The sequence below is a fragment of the Enoplosus armatus genome, chromosome 19, assembly GCF_043641665.1.
Source record: "Enoplosus armatus isolate fEnoArm2 chromosome 19, fEnoArm2.hap1, whole genome shotgun sequence".
Lineage (NCBI taxonomy): Eukaryota > Metazoa > Chordata > Actinopteri > Centrarchiformes > Enoplosidae > Enoplosus > Enoplosus armatus.
This window is the reverse complement of record NC_092198.1, coordinates 7,327,804-7,350,771: the sequence shown is the minus strand read 5'-3', so window position 1 is coordinate 7,350,771 and position 22,968 is coordinate 7,327,804. Positions and strand designations below refer to the sequence as shown.

Below are 22,968 nucleotides of genomic sequence, written 5' to 3'. Positions count from 1 at the left end.
TACTTATTACTTACAATAATCATGCAACAAAGAGGGTTTCCCCTCTATAATTGCCTTGTTGCTAGAAACCCACAACAGCTTTCGTCAAAATGAGACATCTTGTGACGTCTTAGTGAAGCCTCAGTCAGTACACAGTATTGTTTCCCTACAGTTTGAGATTACTCTGTCTTCTTTGGTGCAGTTGTACTTGACTTCAGCTGGAGCGAGGAGTCCTCACGGAGCAGGCTGGTCTGTCTCACAGCGGTGTGAAAGATCTTAGTTCTGAACTGTCTGGGTAGCGAGTCAGTCAGTGTGTCTGTTTTGTCCCGAAGCTTGTGGTTAAATGGCATGCCGAAGGACACTACTGTAGCTCCTTTATGTGAATAACCAAATTAATGTAACAGCAAACAATAACCCAAATTTACACAGTTTGTTTAATAATCAGCTTAATGTACGGATGTACTTAAGTTTAGCTGATAGAAGGCATTACAAAATAAAAGAACAAAGATTATCAGTAGTTAGTGTACTTATTGTTTTTGCATTTGTGAAGTTAATGTATTTGATTTACTTTTCCTCCACAGAGCTGCTCTCTTTGTGTATAGAGATGCAACTTTGCATCTGAACTTTGGGTCCTTACTGGTGTATGTTCTGTACATATATAATCAAACACCATCCGACTGATATAAACTCACAGTCTGCCGGGTAATTGGGCAATGCTTACTCTAATTTTGTCCATAATTTAACTTTAGATAGCCTTACACAATCTTGTGAAGGTGTTTACTGGCAGCTGCAGTGTTCATGTGTTACCTTTACTGGTGATAATCGAATGAGTAGTGTGCATGTAAGTGCACTGACAGCACTTGTGCATTTGATGATCTGGTGCCTCGAAATGTTCATTGCCACTTTTTGACACACTGCAGATTAGTCATTTCTATTTTCTGCATCTGAAGAAGCTCATTCCCTCTTTTGTTTGTGTTCCAACTTTGCCAGTGTTGCTGACAGCCTAAGGCTGCAGTGTGCCCAGATATATTTTAAAATATTTTTGAACTTGACATGTTTAATTTGTCTTACTAGAAGTGGCAGACACGCCACATCTCAAACTATATAAAACTCTGGTCTTCATCCACGTCTGATAGCCATATTGGCGGTGCTTTCTTTCTTTCCCAGGGCTCAGACGACTGCCTTGTGAAGATCTGGGGAACAGATGACGGGCGTCTGCTGGCGACACTGCGTGGCCATGCCGCTGAGATTTCCGACATGGCCGTCAGCTACGAGAACACCATGATTGCCGCCGGGTCCTGTGACAAGACTATCAGAGTGTGGTGCTTACAGACCTGCGCCCCTTTGGCCGTCCTGGAGGGACATGCAGCCTCTATCACCTCACTGCAGGTATGAGGGTGGTCAGGGTGTCTGGTTTTGCATGTATCTTTGTCTGTGTGTTTTTGGTTTGCCCAAAAAGAGGATTTGAAAGCCACTAACAGTATTTCTAACTCTTGTCACCTGTCTGTCTGTCTGTCTGTCTGTCTGAGTGAGTGTGTGTGTGTCTGTACATTGTAGAAACTTTATCCAAACTGGACTCTTTAAGCAACTGTTGATGACTAAAGTTGCCGCCTAGCGGATGTTTTTGTCTGTATTTTCTCTTTTTATGTTACCAAATATGATAAGCATACTGCTTAATTGTATTATAGAATGGAAAAGCCACTAAAACAATATTGAGATTATGACAAACTGAAACTGCAGTCCACTGAAGTAGACACGGTCAAGAAAAACCACCTTGTGGACAATAGATGACTGATATCCAATATGTAATAAAATGCCAGTATTACTTCAATGAGCAGACTCATTTTTACAATCAGAAACGTGCATGTTGGTGCTGTAAGATCACGTCTGTCGTTAAAGGAAAAGGCAGGCGTCATTCTGTGTTTTTGTCAAGAAATCCCATGAAAATACTAAAACCAACAGCGCGTTGGTTTTCACCTTCCCTTCACTGTCTGTGGCGTTCAGCCTCAAGCTATTTGTTCCTACTGAAGACGTGAATCTTGAAAGTTATTTTCCTGAAACAGCTGGGTATTGCAGTTTTTAGCAAATGTTACTCAAACAAGACTAAACATATATTTTTTACATATTTATCTGTGCATCAATGTATTTTAAGCGTGTCTGCTAAACCTCGCCTCTCCCTACATTTGTTGTCGATGCTTTTTAAGCTTATGTAAGTGTATGTTAATTGTCCTTTCTTTTTTTTGCTGTAGTGTTAGCAACGTCTCTGGATTGCTCTAATTGACCTCTAATTGGTTGTATGTGCAGTTTTCTCCTCTGTGTTGCGGCTCCAAGCGCTACCTGTCCTCCACCGGAGCTGACGGCACCATCTGCTTCTGGCAGTGGGACGCACGCACGCTCAAGTTTGGGTGAGAAACACAGACACACAGTGCACACAGTCTCACCTGCACAAGTGCCGCTCGCACATTTTGCTTCGACATATTGTTCAGCATTATGCTAAAATATCATTGTTTTTGCCGTTTTTGGTTGTTGTTGTTGTTGTTGTGAAAATCATAGTTCACTGGGGTTTTTATTGTGCTGTGTGTTATGTTGATCTTCTTGCCATATGCAGAGCATGCTTTAAGACAGTATTGATGTAAACTAAACACAGATTTGGGATGATTTTTCTTCACGACTACTGTCAATTCCAACTTCCAGTTGGTGGGTGGATAAAATTGCCATTTTCTTCAGTGCTTCATAGATAGATTTTCACTTTTTTATTTGTGCTGAATATGCCTACTTCAGAAATATGTATGAACAAGGTGTAAAGGAAGCCAAATTCAGTGAACATGCCCACCTGCAAAACCTGCTCCATTTGAAAACTGGTAGTTCAGTGTGTTTCATTTTAAATGTCTGTTTCTGTGTGTGTCCAGTCAGAGGCCCAGTAAATTCACAGAGCGTTCCAGACCTGGCGTCCAGATGATCTGCTCCTCCTTCAGCGCAGGTGAGCTTTGATTTTTCACACATGTTTTTGGAGACCACCGGAGGGGAGACGGCAACAGAGCTGAAAAAGGAATGTGCACAATTAGCCTCAGATTAAGTGAAGAGCTAGCACAACAGACAGCCATGCTCAAGTGGGCCTGCGGCTTCTCAGGAAATGTGGTATAAGTGTGCTTCACAGTTGTCGAGGGTATATTTCTATTTTGAGATATTATTGACCTCAAACTTTGACTGAAGTTTCTTTTTGCACCAAGTTTGTACGTACAAGGCCAGTTTTTCTTTCACGACAGTTTGATCTTTAAAGTGTACATTAAGTTTACATTATTTATGTTAGGGTTAGGGTTAAAAAGTACTGGAATATATGAATGTTGTTACTCTGACGCTGTGTGTGTCTGTGTGTGTCCAGGCGGTATGTTCCTGGCCACTGGAAGCACGGATCACATCATCAGGGTGTACTACTTCGGGTCAGGCCAACCAGAGAAGATCTCCGAACTTGAGTCCCATACGGTGAGTCAACATAGTGCTTTTTATTTTACCAAAACTGTGCAGTAAAGTGACTCTCTATGTCACAGTTTAAAAACAATTACATACATATACAATCTAAAAACTACATTTTGTATCTACATCAGTCAGCAGGTTGTGTCTGAAAACCATGATATGTTGAGCATGAAAGTTCATTCTTGACCTTAACTCAAGGTCCAACTTTCAACTGTATCTCATGGACCTCCTCAGCAGATGGAGTTTGCTCAGTTGTCTTGGAGATTGTTGGTGTTGTCATTGAGAGACCGGTCGTCATTCTCCTTTGACAACTGAGCAAACTACATCAACCAAAGAAGAAGGTGAGGTGCAGTTGAAATCCCTGAGAAAAGCTAGTAGGTTGACCTTGAGTTAAGAATTTTCTTTCTGTCAAAAATATGATTTAGAAGACTAGCAAAGGAAATGCTTGTTGCTTGTTGTGTTGTTTTTGACTTTTCTCCTGTATTTCTCTCACCTAGGACAAAGTTGACAGCATCCAATTTTCACATTGCAGTGACAGGTAGGTTTGCACAGTTTGTGTGTGTGTGTGTGTGTGTGTGAGCTACATAATAGGTGTAGTTAATTTTTGTGTGCGCGCCGCTGTTTGTTTTTATGGAACCTCCGGGTGTTGTAATATGACTTGATGGTGTCAGCAGAAACACCAACTTCACTTGCTATCTGATACATGCTCTAATACACGTCCGCTCGCACACGCGTAGACACACGCACACACATATCCTGCGCTCTCTGGGTGTTAAATTGTGTGCGTCTGTGTGGAGTTTGCAGAAAAACAAGCTCAGCTTTAATTCCCCTGGGTTGCTGTAATCTCAGCAGTGAGGGAGGTAGAGTGTCTATGCGAAAACGGAGGGGTGGAGGAGGTGGAGAAGGAGAAGGAGGGTGAGCGGGGGTACATACAATTAGTGTATCCTGATGTGTGGAGATGAAAGCATTCATTGTGTTGCAGAAAGCTGAAACAGAAGCAAGCGTTATATTTACAGTTTAGCTGCTGCATGAATCTATGTTCACAAATCTGTGTGTGTGTGTGTGTGTGTTGCAGGTTTGTAAGCGGCAGCAGGGATGGTACAGCACGAATCTGGCAGCTGCAGCCTCAGGGCTGGAGAAGCATTCTGCTGGACATGCAGACCAAATTACCCGGGTATGTGTGTGTGCGGCTGTCAAAGTCTGGCTTCTCCACCAGTGCTGCTGTGCTTAGAGCTCCGAGCCGTGGGTTGGGATGATCCTGTGGGTTATAATGTCAGTCTAAATTTTACAAAAATCAATCATGTTGTGTAGAAACGTCCCAAACCTGCAGTGTGTGAAGATTCCCTGTTGAAAACTATGCACTATGTAGAAGTGAAAACATTTATTTGGGAATAGTTAAAAGAGACCATGCCAGCAGCAAAATGCTTTTCATGCAATAATTTACATTTTGCTTTTATTTATTTATGGTGGCCCACTGCATAATCTACAACCCATAAATAATTAAGTTAAAGAAGAAAATGGCACACTCACACCTGTGGCATAAAGTGTGACACAGTGATTGATCACCCTGACGGAATATGGATTTACTGCAGGTGTTACAGACAGTGAATGAATGGAGATGACACTGACAGGCTATTCAAGTCTTTATTGCCCGAATGGAATCAGCAAACATGAGACAGCCATGAGAATAGATGCAGATTTTAGGATAAAAAATATGTAATTGTTTGTGATAACTGAAGATATTATTTATAATAAAAAGTGAAAAACACAACAAAACACTGGGAAATTGTTAAATGGACTTAAATCTTCACAACTAGATTGATACATGTATTATACATGTGTGTCTGTGTATATATATCAGCAGTGTGATATATATATATATATATATATATATATATATATATATATATATACTGTAACTGTGTTCCTATTCTGAAAACATACGTACATAAAGTCTGAGTCAGGGAACTGTACAAGAAATTGTTGAAATGTTTTGGACGTGCTGTTTCTCAGTTAACATATGTAAACAGTAACTGCAGATGTTGTGATTAATTATGTGTAAGGTCGAGCTGTCAGACAGGCATATAATAGATTCAATTCAATAGCAGGGATGGCCAGGTGGTACATGTTGAACAATTGTTCAGAAAGAGGATGCATTTATTTTCAGAATCAGAATCAGAAAGCAGATTAAGTTTGTATTTATTTATGACATTTTATGTCTTTTATTTGCTCTTTTATGTAATTTCTGTGTATAAAGTAAACTGAAGTGACTGTAATTGGTCCAAATGTGACGTCCATGTATCAACATCTTCCTTTCAGGAAGTACAACCCTCCTCCGCTGGAGGACAAGGTGACCAAGCTGAAGGTTACCATGGTAGCATGGGATTGCCACGACAGCACAGTGATCACAGCGGCCAACAATCTGACGCTGAAGGTGTGGAACTCCACCACCGGCAACCTCATCCACGTCCTGATGGTGTGTAGTGATGAAAACACATTCACGTGCACAGACACACATGTAAAAACACAATATGAAAAGTAAATGGCAGCATGAATTTAACTGTGAGGGTTCTCTGTCAATCTCACAAATTGCACTTTATCTACTCATAATTTACTTATCCATGTGTTGTTGCCAAAGTGGTTTTTGGTTAGTTGGGTAATATTTTACTCTTGGCATATTATGTCCCACAACAAAACAACATGCTTGCTAGTTAGCAGTGTCATCACAGGTTTTTGTTCATCTTTACATATTTTTCCCCCTGACTACAAATGCCATGTACAGTACTTTGCATTTTTGCTGACCTTTTTCCAAAACCTATTATAGAGTTTTAGATTGTTTTCTTACTTTGAAACACATAATATCTATCATCTTGAACATTTCATCATTTCTTTTTCTTTCTTTTAACTCAAAGTTACCTTATTGTCACACAGTAATGCAATCGTTAGCAGGGACTGTCAGAGACTCTCCCTGGTGATGCATTCATGGACATGGGACATTTGATAGTATCCTAAAAAGTGATAAAAACAATATTAATGTGATTGTGTCTTTAGTTTTGTAGCTAACTCTGAATACTCGCCCTTAAACACACTCACAGGAAGAGTAACACATCCTAAGTGACACCAGGTATGCCTAATTTGTTAATGGGCTAAAACGTGCAAAACCACAAGTTTGAAACTGTCCTGTTCATTCCGTGGAGTGTCTTCATCTGGATGTTCATGTTGTTTAATAACAGGGTCACGAGGATGAGGTGTTTGTCCTGGAGCCACACCCCTTTGATCCAAGAATCCTTTTCTCCGCGGGGCATGATGGGAATTGTGTTGTGTGGGACCTGGCCAGAGGAGTCAAGATCCGCTCCTATTTCAACATGGTGAGACTCTTGACTGCTCTGTCCCTCTCTGTCTCTTTGTCTCATTGCCTCTCACTCACTGTTGTTGCAGATGTTTTCTTACGCAGTGAATCAACAAAAAGACACACCGATAATTTTGTTTCTTATTCCTTTACTCTTTGCCTCTTTCCCGCTACACATGCTTTCCCCTTTCCTTTCTCAGTGTCATTCTTCGTCTCACATTCTTTCCCTCTCACTCGCCATTGCCCCCCCTCCCTTATTGCTTTCACTTTCTCTGTCTGCTTTCTTGCTTTAATCACCTCACTGCATTTTCTCTGTCATTTAATACATTATGTTTGGCTGTGGTAGAGTCCAATCATGACACCACACTAATGAGCACATATGCCACTTTACATATTCACCTACTGTGTTAATCATTGTAGCCGCTGTTGTATTTCCTGCATGTGTCTCTATGGTAACCAAGGACAGCATTAATCACAGTCCCAGAACAAGTGAGTCACTCAGTGATCTGGTCAGTCGGCCAAACCTTGGTGTTGATTCATAGACAGTGAAGAGTGTTTAATAACAGAAAGTTTGTGATCGTGAAATGGCCAAAATTTCAGTTTGAAACTTAAAGCGAGACTACGTAACTGTTGCTAAATAGCGGCCCCTGTGGACGCAAGTGACAAACTAAACCACCTGACTGCATGTCATGTTAGCTTACATTAGCCACCATAAGCTATATACCAGTTTGTTTTGTCAACTATTAATTCATCTTTTCATTTACAAGAGGAAGATTGTGTTTTTTCTTACATAGTCTTGCTTTAATGGAGCCAAGCCGTGGAGTCAGTTCAAGCAGAGCTGCATTGCTAGTTTTACATGTGACATAATATGCTTCCTGCATTATGCATCCAACACACAGGCGACCTGTTTAAGCTGACATGCACTGCTCATTCTTACTTTGCCAATTCCGCTGAAATCCACTGTTTCATCAGTGCTGTTTTTAACACCACTATTAAACAGCTTCTAGAGTTGCCTGTCCTTTCAGCTGGCTAAAAAACGCATGCACCTTTCATGCATATAGCTAAGTAGAGGGTGATTGAAAGTTCAGTGCTTCAGGTTCATCTGGGTTAGGCTGCGTGATACGCAAGTTCAGTGCTTTGGCAGATGAGGAGTCTTTCTTTACTGAATAAGGGACAAAGAGGAAAAAAACTCTGAAGAAATGTTTTCATCTTGTGATTGAATGGAGCTCTTGTGAGAGTGAAGGAGGACACACAGAGTGAACTAAACGCAACGACCAGCTGACAGTCAGAGCAGTTAGGTTTTCTGTTGATGAAGTTTCAGTTTCTGCAGGTGGTGCTCTGTATGGTAATAGTGGATATCGCTGCTCTCGCTGTCCATCATTTCACAGTTGCTGCTGGAAATGAGAAATGCTGCCTGCCACGGGTTTTACCGGAAAAAATACATGACCATTTTCATAATCTTGATCTATGCTGAATCATAAATGTGTAATTTTCATTTATTATTTAAGTAAAAAGCTTGTAGATCAATACTTGTAAGGTGTGTACTGCATTTGATCTTGTGTACTTTTGAGTTGACTGTGTGCCTGTTTTACAACTGTTACAGTTGCCTGGAATTCCCCCTGGTAGTGTAATACTACGATTTACAGTGTACACCTATTTCCCTACCCCCCCCCCCCTCTCTGCGGATAGATCGAGGGCCAAGGGCATGGGGCGCTGTTTGACTGCAAATGTAGTCCAGATGGGCAGCATTTTGCAGCCACCGACTCCCATGGACACCTGCTCATCTTTGGCTTTGGCTCCAGCAGCAAGTATGACAAGGTAGAGCAACGCCTTTGATATTTATACACATACATACACCTGACACAACTAGCATAGTTGATGTTAACAGTAATGACAATGCCGCTTCCCACCTCTCCTCATTGAGAACATGTAGAAGTATTAGCTTTGAAATGTAATGCTTTTCAGATAGCAGACCAGATGTTCTTCCACACCGACTACCGGCCGCTGATCCGGGATGCCAACAATTACGTGCTGGACGAGCAGACTCAGCAGGCGCCACATCTCATGCCCCCTCCCTTCCTGGTGGATGTGGACGGTAACCCCCACCCCCCTAGATACCAGCGGCTGGTGCCTGGCAGGGAGGGCTGCAGGGATGAGCAGCTGATTCCGCAGATGGGGGTCACTTCCTCAGGTACAGAGGCTGGAATCTAGACCCATAGGAGCATCTCCGCTCTGCGCGGTCCGAGGGCACGAGCTCAGTTGTAGTTCGGCTCTGCTCTTTGTTTTCTTGTACACTTCGGATCAGATCTTTACCTGGAGGTCTTCCCTCTAATCGTAATCCATCTGTCGGCTGATTAAAGACACTTTTTGTCACGCTGATCATGCTGCACTCATAGCCCGACAGGTCTGTTATCTGTCCTCAAATGTGCTTAATGAGAGGCTTTTACTGGAACAACACCAGCATTGGCAATTAAAAGCAGAATTAATACAGCGGTTTAACATCTTTGCAGGGATATAAACAGAAACAATCAGTGGATAATGAAATGCATCTGTAGCGCACAGTTGAGATAGGTGAAGGAGGCAAGGGAGGAAAGGGGAATTTGTTGTGAGACAAACTCTACAAGGTTTATATAGAATAGTGTTAACCTAACCTTGCCCTGCTCTCAGCTTTTAAAAGCATTTTTTTTCTTCTTTGAAGTTTGATGGTAGAGAATTGTGACATGCAGAGTATGGGAATAAATAGAAAGAGAAATGAATGGAATAAAGCCATATGTACATCCAGTTATTATAAGACAGTAGTGGAAGCTTTTGTTCATTTTACCAGAACCGCTTCCCTTTCTGTTTCTCGTTCCTCTACTCCACTCCTGTCTGTGTCAGGCCTGAACCAAGTGGTGAGTGAACAGGCAGTGGACGGTTCCAGTCCCCTGGACACTATGATTCAGAGGCTGCAGCAGGAACAGGACCAAAGACGGGGAGCAAATGACGCCTCTGCTTCTGCTGCTGCAAACACCAGGGCCGGCCGAGGTAAGGCCGCGTCACCACAGGAAGGTCATACTATTGTAGTGTGGGCAGCTTTTCACTGTGGTTCACACACTATGCTATGCTAGTTTTAGTTCTTTGTTTTCATCAGTAGCAAGGACATTATTCAGGGCAATTCAAACATTGAGTTAAAAAAAATACTGAAGCTTTCTAAACACTGTGGCACAAACTCCACCTATCTTGAAGCAGGTTAAAACAAGCTGAGAATTATCTGCAGATACTCTTTTAGTCCAAATATGAACTTGTGGAATTAACTGTGTGAAAAGTATATGGAATCAAATAAGGGTCATTCATATTTTGAGCTTGTGAAATTATGTTTGCAAATAATTTCACAGCCTTTTGTGTGTATGTGAAAAAAATTATCTTATTATTATATTAAAAAACTTTTTCACACATGCACAAAATATTTAAAAACTTTATTCGACATTCACACATTCAGATACGTGCATGCATGTTTTTCACGTACACACAAAACGTGATACACAACTGCAGGCTGTGACATTACTTGTGAACATCATTTCACAAGCTCAAAATGTTAATGACCCTTATTTGATTCCATAAAAGTACACCACACAATATGTTTGTGATGATATTTTATTTATCATAGACACTTTGGAACATTTAGTTTGGAATTAGTGCATTGTGAAAGCGAAAAGATTTTTCAACTCAGAAAACCTAGAGAGTCCAATAAAACATTCAAACTGTCTCAAACAGTTGGTGAATACAGAGAACACATAATAGATCAGTGGGAGAGTTGCCTTTTGCTCATCTTATCCACTAGATGATAAAACACACAGCAGATCTAAATCATCCAGGTGCTCTAACACACCACCGTACTCTCGGATAAGTGATTGCCTGCATGCTGCTGGCTTTATTTAACAGAAAGAAACTGCAGCCTTCTCAGTTACAAAATCACGAGCGTCTTTATTGTAAATTCAATTCGTTTTTACAAATTGAATATCATTAACTGACTCCCTGCTAGTTCCAGTAATTTTTTGTATCTGTTACTCAATTACCTTTAGAGCTGAAACAATTACTAGTAACTGTTTCGTTAAATGATTAATGGTTCAAGTCTTTTTTTTTTTAAAGCAAAAATAGGAATTATTCGCTGGTTCCAGCTTCTTAAGTATGAATATTTGCTGCTCTTCTTTGCTTATGTGACAGAAAAACTGGACGTCTTTGGGTTTTCAGCTGCTGTGTTAGTAGTGTTAGTATATGCAGCACCTGAGTGACTGATCTACTAGAAACACATGGATGAGTTTGTTGTCAGCATCCTTTATCAAGTATGTTGACCAGCGGGACGATTGCCCCCAAAACTGGTGTATTACTTAAGCGTTTAGCATTTACTTTGTCCTCTCTTTGCCCTCTCTCTCCCTCAGGATCGGTGGGTTCGCCCACGGAGGTGCACTCCCCGCCCAACGTGGGTCTGCGTCGCAGCGGGCAGATCGAGGGCGTCCGCCAGATGCACAGCAACGCCCCACGCAGCCAGATGGCCACGGAGGGGGACCTGGTGGCCTGGAGCCGCAGGGTGCTGGTCCCTGAGCTGGAGGACGCCTCTGTCAGGTAACGCACACACACTTTCACAGAGAAGAGCCTGTTTTTGGAAGTGATAGTGTTAAGGCATGTCATGACTCTGTGTTTGTGTTTATTGTGTAGGAGACAGGTAAACTGGCGTGAGGCTAAAGGGGAGGAGGAGATCAATATTTATCAGTCAGAAAGGAGGAGACGTACCATCCACTCTCTCCCCAAGGAGAGCAGGGTAAGTGACTTTACAGGACACACACACACACACACACACACACACACACACACACACACACACACACACACACATTATTGTTTTACAGGAGTACAAAAATAATTTTTCTCCCATTACCTCTTAGACTCAGTTTATTTTTAATAGAGGTTTCTTGTTTCTTGTTGAATTATTCCACTATCAGTGTTCATATCGCATGACATTGTGTCGTTCCTGTCCTTCATTCTCTGCCGTTCTAGGTTCATCCGACATCGGAGTGTGTTGTAGACGAGGGGAGGAGGAGCCAGGGCAACCATGGCTATCAGACCCGAGCTGCCATGGAGGAAACGAGCCGCCAGAGCGCTGAGGCTGCTGATGACGACGAAAGCACCTCCGAGGTAAATACAGTACTGTCGCTGACTTGTTTTGAATTTGGTTTCAAACTTCAGCTATGTGGTAAACTCTTCTTGTAACTCATCTAAACCACAGATGACAAAAATGGATCTGTGTTGTCGTTTTTTGTAGAATATTTTAAGTTCCATTTTCAGTCAGGCAGTAGAAACTTACAGTTGTCTTTTTTTATTTGAGAGAGAGAGAGTCATTTTCCCCATTTTGTTGGCTCATCTAATTTGTTATTCCTGCTTTCGTACTTGTTTCTCTTCTTGTCCAAGGTTAGATCAGTTAGATCAGCTGATTTCACCAAAGAACCTCTATTCAGACTTCACTGCCCACTGTTTTGCCCCAGAGACTTTAGCAGTATGCAGAGCAACTCTAGACTGCTAGTGCTGTGAAATGTAACATGGATATGCCCATGTAATATATGTATTGATAGAGTGGCCTTTGTGTTCATTTTCCGAAAGAACAACCGGCCATAAAAATAATCCAGGTACAATGTTTATACGACTGAAACCTTAGAGATATGGCATTTCCGTCAAAGCAGTGTAGCAGTCTGGCAGTGTAATAAATCTGAAAACTTTATGTCCACTTTCATAACAAGAGTCTAACAATAAAAACATTAGTTTGAAGGGTTAAAGAGGGTGTAGCTTCGCTCAGTACCACTTATCTCTTGTTTATGTCCACAGCAGAAGCAAATCAAGCTAGCTGATACAAATGTGACTACGACAGACAAACATTTGTCTTTATTATACAGGAGCTTTCTGATGCCTTTCCCTTTCACTGATTCTGTTTGTCTTTTTGTTCATCTGTGTGTCCATTGGAGTATTAATAACATAAAATGATGTGTGTTTCCAGGGAGAGGTGGAGGTACGGCAAATCAACGGACATTCCTCAGAGGAGGAGAAGGACGAGGAGGCAAAGGAGCCCTGGCCGGACGACCACAGTAGTTCAAGGTAAGATACATAAAGTATATCACACGCATTTATCATATCAACTCTGTCCCGCAGATAAATGCACAAGCTAGATGCAAATCGAAATACAAGGCAGATACATCTGTGTGTTTCATCTTCTCCCTCGCAGTGACTACTCCAGCGATTACTCCGACTGGACGGCCGACGCGGGGATCAACCTTGAACCGCCCAAGAAGAGCGTGAAAGTGAAAAAGAAAAGCAGCGGCTCCGAGGAGGACGGGGAGAAGAAGAGGGAAGGGAAGAAGGAAAGGAAGAAGGAGAAAGCAGACAAAGATGGAGCATTACCAAAGAAGAAGAAGCCAAAGGAGAAGAGGAAGGTTGGTCATCAGTAATGTGGCTCCAGGAGTGACGTTACCGTGGTTCATAGTTATTACCCATCAGCCGTTTGCAACAACGAGCGTTCGGATTAAACAGTATTGTAGTGTACATTGTTATTGTAGTGTTTTTGGAAATTAGAACTTTTAATATTAAGCATGGACACATTAGGTGATGATTATTAGTACGAACTACTAAGCATAGGTCCTTTTGAGAACAAAGGAAATGTTGCATAATGCAAAATGTAATGAAAGAACCGTTGTTGAATATTGAATATTGTCATTCAGAGGGCAGAGCTGCAGGAGGAAGGGCTAACTCTGGAGGAGTGGCTTCCCTCAGCCTGGATCACAGACACGGTCCCCCGCAGATGTCCTTACATACCCCAGATGGGAGATGAGGTACACGCTGTTACACTGTCCTCACCACATGTGCACCACATGTCTGCTCAGACCAAAACACTGGCTCATGTTTTACATAGCAACAAGACGAAGAGTCTGCACTAAATTTAGCGGCCCCATGAGGCTGTGATGCCCATTACACACAAGAAAATAAGGGGCACATTGACTGACATTGCCATTCGTTGCAGCTAGAAATGCCTCTTAAGTATGTTCCCACAAGTTTTATATTTTTAAGCACGGTTACATTCCAGAAAAATATACATAATGTGCCAGAATAATATACAAGATATACTTCTGTGCATTCTGTGGTGTATTTGAATCGATGTATGTGTGTGTGCGCAGCTATACTACTTCAGGCAGGGCCACGAAGCCTACGTGGAGATGGCCAAGCAAAAAAAGATTTACAGCATCAATCCTAAGAAGCAGCCCTGGCACAAGATGGAGCTACGGGTAAGGAACAGTTTGACAAAGATGGATGTAAGACTCTCTGAAGAGAGACGGTGCTCTTAAGATCCCGCATCTCCACAGATTTATACTGTCTCTTCATTTGTGTGCCCACAGCCCCTTTGTAAAAATCACAGTAGAGCCATGTAACCAAAAAAATCAATACAATCTTCACATAGAGGAACTACAGTTGTTAAATTAATAACACTTCATTAAGGACATAAAATCACAGTGAAAAACTTTGTAATGAACATCAGACGCCAGGTGCTGTTTTGCGATCTAACATCCTGAAAGACATATTTTTGCGGTGTAATCTGTTCACTGACATTTCTCTTTTAAGGGTCCTGCGTCGCCAAAGTAATGGCTAAAAAGGCCAGAGTAGTGGAGATAAAAAAAATGACACACAATCTTCCTAGGAATACACACCAGTTCCTACGGATCACTACATAGCTGCAAGCCACAATGATGTAATTCAACATACACACACACACACACACACACACACACACACACAGTCTTTAGCTTGCAAACCCCTTACTGGTATTTCGTCTTTATCACACACGTCTAGTTTCACTTTCATGTTTACTTTAATCCCTTTTCTGTCCTAAAAATGTACCTCCGCTAAAAGAAAAAAGGCTTTAATGTTTGAAAGTAACAGTTTATGGGATTGCATTTTTGTACTTGGCATATTTTTCATTTCTTAAGAAATAGCCTTTTCTGTGCAGATGGCAGCCCATAATGCATTGCAGGCACAGTGTGCATCTCTCTGGATGTATTGCCTGTAGCGTGTGAAATGCAGGGTTCTCTTCTATATCTTTTTTTTTTTTTTTTTTTTGCAATTTCAACAAACAGGCACGGCAACACTAAAGCATCACTCTCTCCAGCTTCAAACTTACCACAGCATTACAAGCACTCGATAATACACAACGCTGAAAAGAAAATATTTCAACGGAAAAAATGAAAAGTAGTGCATTGAACTATGTTTAACCTAACAGGGCTCCAGGGTATGTGAATGACCTTTCCTTGAGAAGAAATTAGTTGTATTCATTTGCATGATTTGTTCTTTTATTCATTTGTGGTGTTCAGGAGCAGGAGTTGATGAAGATAGTTGGCATTAAGTATGAGGTCGGCCTGCCCACACTGTGCTGTCTGAAGCTCTCCTTCCTGGACCCTGACACCGGCAAGCTGACCGGAGGGTCCTTCTCTATGAAGTAAGCATCCCACTCTGTCTCCACAAGAGCTTCAGAAGCTCTATGACTCTGTGAAAACAAACTCTGTATATGTATATATGTATATGGTACATATGCTACTTTAAAATGTGACATAACCTAGACTTTATTGAACTTTGCATTTTTCACCCTCGTTTTTTCCAACAATATGCAGATTTTCAGTGCCGACAGAGTGTGAAATTATTCTCCAAAGTGATCTATGTGCCTCTCTCTTCTGCTTAAGTTTGAATATTACATTTATTTTCTTAAATTAATTGTCATCTTGACACAAGACAAGATGGTACTTATAAAACATTTAATCCAGTAATCTTGACTGACATTATAAAGTAAAGGCTGGTATGGGAATGTTAACTGCTACTACGCATTGCATGTGTTTGATCTACTTTGCACTGTTAATGTGGTTGTTTTATTTATTCCTCTGTTGCTTTCTTGCAGTCTTTGACTCAGTGTTTGCATTTTTGTCACGTTGCAGATACCACGACATGCCTGATGTAATCGACTTCCTGATACTGCGGCAGCAGTTTGACAACGCCAGAAAGAGACAGTGGAGTATAGGTTAGCCATATGTCACATATATTTTCTAGCTCAACTTATAAGTGTTTCTTTCTTGTAAAGATCTACACTAACGTGCGTCATGTGTGTAGGTGACAGGTTTCGATCAGTGATTGACGATGCCTGGTGGTTTGGGACCATTGAGAGCCAGGAGCCGTACCAGTCTCAGTATCCTGACAGCCTGTTCCAGTGCTACAATGTCTGGTATGATCACAGCTTGGATTTACTCCATTTTAGTGCTCCTCATTTTCACATGATAAATCTGTTGTATTTGCATTAGCAAGGAGATCCATTGCATCAAACCAAGAGCTCCTAATTTCCCTGTATGTTGCATCAACAAATGACAAGACGAACTGTACACAGGTGGAGGGGGGAGCGGAAATGAAAGCAGATATATAACGTGTGTGAAACAGAAATACCACAAGTGAGACCAAAATTAATCAGAATCAAGGAAACCTCAAAGGAAGTAGAGTGAAGTGTCATATTATCTGTTTTTACCCAGCCAGAGAACCAGAGAGCAGGACTAATTTGTGGCACTAAAAGGGAAAAAATTACCAAAAATGTAATTATTAAAGTCCTATGATTTTGAGCAATTTTACTTGGAATTTAGAGATTGATTTTCAAAATCGCTGAAGTTGCCTTCTGCAGAAGTGTGAAGACTTTGACTCGAATCACACTTTGTCTTCTGTGCAGTTCTCTTTTGGCATCTTAGTAAATTTGAGATCTGACTTCCCACACTGACAGAATGAGAAATGTGAAACATGTTTTGTTCAAATGTTTCACATGCAACAGGAATTTGTCTGCTTGGACAACTTCCAGGTAGACAAATGTGGACAAATAGCTCCTTGTAATTGCACCACTGATGCCTCCTCTTACAACACTCATTAACCGCACACACCTCATGGCTTGAATCATTCAGGACACCTGATGAAACTGTCCCGGATGACAGTTTGAGTTTGATATTTACAGTGACGCCAACTGAGACTGCCCTTTGTCTTGTATCGCTTGACTTTCATCGGCAGTGACATTCCAATTTGAAACATTAATCAGCGTGTTGTCTGTTTGAGTTACTTTTTCTTGTGGGCACCGAGTGCTCATGGTCACGCATTATTTAAAAACCTTGTTAGAGAATGACATCCACTTGTCTGCTGTGGGAGAGGAACGTCAGTGCTCGCAATACGTCACCTAAGAAGAAATTACACAATGTGATGATGATGATGATGATTCATATCAACACTGTTTCCCATCCAGCTGGGATAATGGAGACACGGAGAAGATGAGTCCTTGGGATATGGAACCCATCCCTGATGATGGTAGGTCTCACGAAGACACCCACACAGCAACACACGTTTAAACTCTTTCTTTCTTTACAAATTCAAATGTATTAACCAATTTCAACATTTACGGTCTTGATGGATTTTTCTGTCTCTGTTGCTCTTCCTGTGCAGCCACGTTCCCGGACGAGTTGGGCACGAGTGTCCCACTGATAGAGGAAGAACAGAAGGAGCTGCTGTACGTCCCGCTGGACGGGGAATGGGGCTGCGGCACGCGCGCCGAGGAGTGCGAGCGCATCATCAAAGCCATAGACCAGCTCTGCACGCTCGGTACGACGCCACCAAGCGCCTGTGAAAGTAACGGTCCACTTGTGTCATGTGAGCAGGGAAGCAAAGTTAAGCCACGAGGGCACATTTCTCGTAAAAGCATGAGCCCACACAACATGAGTCACCGCTCTGAGCTCATCAGCATGAGCCCAGCGGGGGCCACGGATCGTACGTTAAAAGAATGACCTGCCAGCACGTTGAGCTACATACTGAGTTGCTTGCTCGAGTTCCCGTTAAGTGATGTAATGTCATATTAGGCACTGACTTTGTATTACTGCACTCCTCCCAGCGGAGGAAAGCTGGTCTGACGGCTCCCTCTAGTGACAGATTGGAGATCAAGCGCGCTTAATCCTTCTAGATCTCTCCCTAGTTACTCCTACGCTCCCTGCTGCAGCTGGCTTAAAGGACAGGATTCATGTTAACTCTTTTTAGGTGAATCTAAATTTAGCTATGGATTCAGAATAAGTGGTTAAATCTTTAGAAAAAGGGACAAAGGTTTGAAGTTAGCATTGCTATTGTAATACTTCACGTATGCAGGTTATTTTATGTGTGTTCCAGTAATAATCCTCTCTTCTTGTGTGTTCTTGTGTGCACCCTCAGATGTGGCAGCGCCGTTTGCCTTCCCTGTGGACCTACAAGCTTACCCTACATACTGTACAGTAGTGGCCTACGTCACTGACCTCAGCACCATACGCGAAAGGCTGGTGAACCGCTTCTACAGGTACTGCACATCAGATTGCATTTGAGTAAAAGAGATGGCAGAATATACAGAGTGTGTGTGTGTGTTTAATTCTCTCTCAACACATTTGTATTTCCTTTTCAGACGGCTGTCCTCTCTGATGTGGGAGGTTCGCTACGTTGAACACAACGCGCAAACATTCAATGAGCCGGGATCATTCATTGTCACCACCGCCAAGTTTGTCTCTGACCTCATGCTGCAATTCATTAAGTGAGTTTGTGGTAAAGTGGAATTTATTCAAGAGCCTGTATGTTGTTTTAGAATGAAATGATGTCAACTACCAGTTCAGTTTTTGTCTAAATGACTCCATTAAAAAAAAAAAAAAAAATGTCATGTCTGCTCTCACCATTTTTCATCTTCAGGGACCAAAGTCTGACAGACCTCATGCCGCTCTACAAAACCATGAAGAAGGCTACCTTCTCTGACTCTGAAGATGAGGTGTGTGTTTGCACGTCTACAAGTTTGCACTGCAGTCTCTGTTAAAATTGTCCTGAACATTGTTGCTTTTTGCTCTAATTAATGGCTGCCAGCCAAAATATTGTTTATGCCATTTGCATCAAAAATGGTTACTTTCACTACCTCACACAGTTTTCTTTTTAATTCCAAAATATGCTGTGAATTAGATATTGTATTGCATAAATCACAGCAACCAGTCGGGATAACTTGCATTAATTCTATTTTCACTTGCTGCTGTCATGAAGTTACTCCTGAAAGGCAGTTGGGTTTAAATAATGAAACCTTCTATTGCAGATATTTGGTACATGAGCTTAGTAGAATTTAATATATGTTACCTTTATTTCATTATTCCTTTTCCTGTTTATTTAGGATGAGGAGGAGGAGGACGAAGATACTAATGCTCCTGGTACATCCACACGAAACCATAAGGTAACATGTCTGACAGCAACAGCGTGTTGAAAACAAACCAAACTTTACATTCGAAGTTGCTACTACAATTATTTCTATTTACGTGGTCTTGTCTTTTTTGGGGTGTGTAGGGTCGTCGACCCATGCGGCGCCAACTGCGAACCCGCCCTCCTTCATACGACCCTCACGCATGGAGGGGACGCTGTAAGGAGCTACTGGATCTCATCTTTCAGTGTGAAGACTCGGAGCCCTTCAGAGAACCTGTGGACCTCCAGGAATACCCGGTACATATGAGACAACTCTTTGCTTGCTTTCTTCACTCGTATTGTGCGCGCATGTGAACTCAGAAACAAACTGAACTCGTCTTGATGTGAGCTGAGTTTAGGTCATTCTGTGCTGTTTCAGTTACCTTGTTTTTTGGTCCTTGTATCTTGCTACACACTCAGTCTGGGGCACGAGTGGCTACAGTCCAATTACACAAAGAGTGGTGTTTGAAACGAAGGGATTGTTTGGTCCGAAGAACAGGCCTCTCCGTTCAGCATCTGAAATGATGGATGTGTAAGTTGTGAAGGAGAAACGATGTGTGCAGGCCCGTGGTTTCAGTGGGCTGCAGTTCTCTTGTTAACAGAGGGAGAGTGGAATTCTTTCGTTGTTGGTTCAGTTTTTTTTCCAGTCTGTGAAACCCCAAATCCCCCCAAAATCTCTTACTTCTTAACCCTCTCTCTACTCTCCTCTACTCCTTACTGCGTTGTCATTTTATGAAACCCTGTAATTGAAATGTCCCGACTTCCCCTCCGCTTCTCCCAGGACTACCTGCAAATAGTCGACTCACCGATGGACTTTGGCACCGTTCTCAGCACGCTAACAGAAGGGAAGTACCAGTCTCCCATTGAGCTCTGCAAAGATATCCGGCTCATTTTTAGCAACTCCAAAGCTTACACGCCCAGTAAGAAGTCTCGGGTAAGACACACTCACACACGGCCTGTAAAACCGGGGTGCATTAAGCTTAATGTACCCTGTAGTGCTCTCACATTTTCATGCTTTCATGAGTACATAAAATAAAATTCTCATATCGATTAGTGCTCTATGGTCATTTATCCCTCTTTACCTCAGTGTGTCAGTTGAATCAGTGTATCCTTTATTGTGTCTCCAGATCTACAGTATGAGTCTGAGGCTCTCCGCGCTGTTCGAAGAGCATGTCAGCTCCATCCTGGCCGACTACAAGGCCATCCACGGCCTGACGGATAAACTGACCAGACAGGGCACGGACAGACAGACACGACACACTACGGACAGACAGACGCGACACGCCATGAAGAGGAGGAGGAGGAGGAGCGAGTCGCCAACCAGCAGCACTGCGTCCAGGTAGGAGAAAAAAGGACATTTTATTTGGGGGTTTTGGGTCTTTTTACTGCGCATCATGCATGATCATTTGTTGTCTTTCTTCCTACCCTGCCTCTAGTCCAGAGAGGAAGAGACGCGTATCATCCAGGGTGACCGGGAAAAGGGAGCCTTCGCCATCGCCAGCTCCGTCGCGACCCTCCTCTCTGAGACAGAGCGCCCCCCTCAAGCAGCCCCCGCAGCTGGTGAACGGGAAGTCAGACGTGCCGGCCGCAGGACGCACGCGAAGTGCAGCGCGCCATTCTACACACACTCCACCTTCCTCCTCCTCACATAACACCCTAAGCAACACACAGAGCACAACAGGTGAGATCACTACATCACACTACAGTTCACACTTAGAGAGTAAATAAACAATTTATAGTTTTAAAGGAACAGTCTGACATTTTGGGAAATTTGCTTTCTGACTGAGAATTAGATTAGATGACTATGAATATGAAGCTTCCGCCAGCAGCTGGTTATCTAGGATGCCTGGCAACCTTGTGGTGACAATAAGACTCCAGGAAGTTACTGCACCCAGCCAAGAAATAGTCCCCTGTAAATCCCCTGTAAAACCACAATGTGACGTTTTTTACACTTCAGTTTTTGTATGAATGAAAGAAGATATGCTAATTAGTGAGCTTTAGAGGTGCTGGGAGGCCGATTTTGTCACCTTTGGACTGAGCCAGGTGAGCTGTTTCCCTCTGTTTCCAGTCTTTATGCTAAGCTAACCAGCTGCTGGCTTCATATTCACTGCACAGACATGAGAGTGGTATCGATTTTCTCTCATTCAACTCTTGACAAGAAGGCAAAGTTTATTATCAAGAATTGACCACACGTAACGTTTACTTGCATATCTCTTTGCCATCAACAGAGTCTACTCGCTCACTGAGGGCTCATAACTCTGTGTCAGTACCACCAGCTCCTGAAAAGGTAGTACCCCCTCCAGCCACGGAAAGTAGCAGTGGAGGAAGCACCCGGAGGAAACTCAGGACTCCTGTACGACACACACCTGGTAAGAGATAGTGTCACAAAGAATGCTTAGGGTTAAGATTAAAGTCATAAAATACACATTGAATGTCACCTGCCTGCTATTGATGTACTTTATTCTTTTTGTCCTGTAAATCAATGCCCTTCCCTCTCAGGCTCTCCTGCCAGCCCATCTTCTCAGAGCACAGTCCACCTGAATGGCCACAGTAGTCACGTGACCCTGGGTGTGGGGAAGAGGGGGCGGAAATCCAAAGTGGACCCACCAGTGAGTCCTCATGAAGTCACGACTCCAGGGAGCCCTTCCAGACCCAGAGGCCGGCCTCCTGGCAAGAAGAGAGGCAGGAAGAGCAAGCAGGAGCTTGAGGACATGAGGAGGAGCGGCAACCGCAGGAGCTCCACCCCTAACATTGAGCTTGACCAATCGACGGGGGACGAGGGCGGGACGTCTTCCGCGCAGGAGACATCTGTGCTGTCGGACTCCGGCACGGCGTCGACGCCTAGGCGGCGCGGCCGCCCCCGGGCAGTACGAACTGATGAAGCCACTCCTCCTGCTGAGTCACCCGAGCCCTCGCCACTGAGGAGGAGCAGCAGGAGAGCCAACGAGGAGGTCACGCCTCCTCCCCAGCCTGCTCCTCAGCGGTCCAATCGGAAGGAGTCTCCGAAGGAGGAGGAAGGGGAGGAGGCGGGGGGGTCGATGCGCACACGTAACCAGGGGCGACGGTCTGCCTGGTACGTGGAGGAGGACTCTGAGGAGGAGCAGAGGCAGCTGCTGTTTGAGGACTCATCAATCACCTTTGGCACCTCCTCAAAGGGACGAGTCCGCAAGCTGACAGAAAAGGCCAAAGCCAACCTGATAGGCTGGTAACGGAGACAACGGAGCAGACACACAGGAAGTGAGGAGGAGGCTGAGAGCCCCGACAGAGAAGAAATCTGGCTGAGGTTTCTTAAGCTCATGCGTTGGAGGAGTGGGGGGGGGGGGGGCGGCAAGCTGAAGAAGTCATGCTTGATGTTGTATGCATTTGTGTGCGTGTGTGTGTGTGTGTACGTCTGGGGAGCTGCTAGTCCAGCTGCTGCTATTCAAAGCTGTGGCTATGGAGAGACGCAACAGTGCAGTTATCTGTCCACTCCTCCTTCCTCTTGGCCCAGTAAGCACATCGCCACGCCAACCGATGGCTTTCTGACAACGCATGTTCATTTGTTCCAACTCCTCCTACGTTATTGGTCCATGTTGGATCCCAACAGGAGCTCACCGGCTCCAGTGCTGGTGGTCTCGCTCCTTTCCAGTGAAACCACTCTTCACCTCTGTCTGACCTTAGACACTGTTGGTGTCAGACCGGGCAAAACAGTAGTTTTAGTACTTGAAAAAAAATCACGAGGAGAGCTGGATGTATCTTAACTCACTCTTTACTATTTTTGAGGACTTTTCAAGTGTCTCTGATGTGAGGGTCTGTGACGGATTAGAGACCGCTGCCCCCCCCCCCCCTTCTTCATTGTTCCTGCTCTTTTTTTATAC

The 22,968-nt window shown here is 43.2% G+C and overlaps 1 protein-coding gene across 1 annotated transcript in view; it reads left to right on the top strand.

Annotated features, from left to right (window-relative positions):
- Window positions 1–22,818, top strand: part of phip (pleckstrin homology domain interacting protein) — a 29,658-nt gene extending 6,840 nt beyond the window's left edge. Inside the window, exons 8-40 of the mRNA XM_070925375.1 lie at window positions 1,147–1,368; window positions 2,284–2,384; window positions 2,889–2,959; window positions 3,362–3,462; window positions 3,951–3,991; window positions 4,529–4,627; window positions 5,773–5,929; window positions 6,687–6,821; window positions 8,492–8,620; window positions 8,768–8,993; window positions 9,680–9,826; window positions 11,221–11,404; window positions 11,498–11,600; window positions 11,837–11,974; window positions 12,828–12,925; window positions 13,053–13,260; window positions 13,546–13,656; window positions 13,999–14,106; window positions 15,187–15,311; window positions 15,802–15,884; window positions 15,974–16,085; window positions 17,133–17,194; window positions 17,330–17,485; window positions 18,083–18,203; window positions 18,306–18,431; window positions 18,584–18,659; window positions 19,047–19,106; window positions 19,217–19,369; window positions 19,893–20,045; window positions 20,239–20,450; window positions 20,548–20,792; window positions 21,340–21,480; window positions 21,611–22,818. Of these exons, the coding sequence (XP_070781476.1) occupies window positions 1,147–1,368; window positions 2,284–2,384; window positions 2,889–2,959; window positions 3,362–3,462; window positions 3,951–3,991; window positions 4,529–4,627; window positions 5,773–5,929; window positions 6,687–6,821; window positions 8,492–8,620; window positions 8,768–8,993; window positions 9,680–9,826; window positions 11,221–11,404; window positions 11,498–11,600; window positions 11,837–11,974; window positions 12,828–12,925; window positions 13,053–13,260; window positions 13,546–13,656; window positions 13,999–14,106; window positions 15,187–15,311; window positions 15,802–15,884; window positions 15,974–16,085; window positions 17,133–17,194; window positions 17,330–17,485; window positions 18,083–18,203; window positions 18,306–18,431; window positions 18,584–18,659; window positions 19,047–19,106; window positions 19,217–19,369; window positions 19,893–20,045; window positions 20,239–20,450; window positions 20,548–20,792; window positions 21,340–21,480; window positions 21,611–22,320 (4,914 nt within the window). The 3' untranslated portion in view covers window positions 22,321–22,818. The remainder of the gene's footprint in view (window positions 1–1,146; window positions 1,369–2,283; window positions 2,385–2,888; window positions 2,960–3,361; window positions 3,463–3,950; window positions 3,992–4,528; window positions 4,628–5,772; window positions 5,930–6,686; window positions 6,822–8,491; window positions 8,621–8,767; window positions 8,994–9,679; window positions 9,827–11,220; window positions 11,405–11,497; window positions 11,601–11,836; window positions 11,975–12,827; window positions 12,926–13,052; window positions 13,261–13,545; window positions 13,657–13,998; window positions 14,107–15,186; window positions 15,312–15,801; window positions 15,885–15,973; window positions 16,086–17,132; window positions 17,195–17,329; window positions 17,486–18,082; window positions 18,204–18,305; window positions 18,432–18,583; window positions 18,660–19,046; window positions 19,107–19,216; window positions 19,370–19,892; window positions 20,046–20,238; window positions 20,451–20,547; window positions 20,793–21,339; window positions 21,481–21,610) is intronic.
- Window positions 22,819–22,968: the final 150 nt, after the last annotated feature.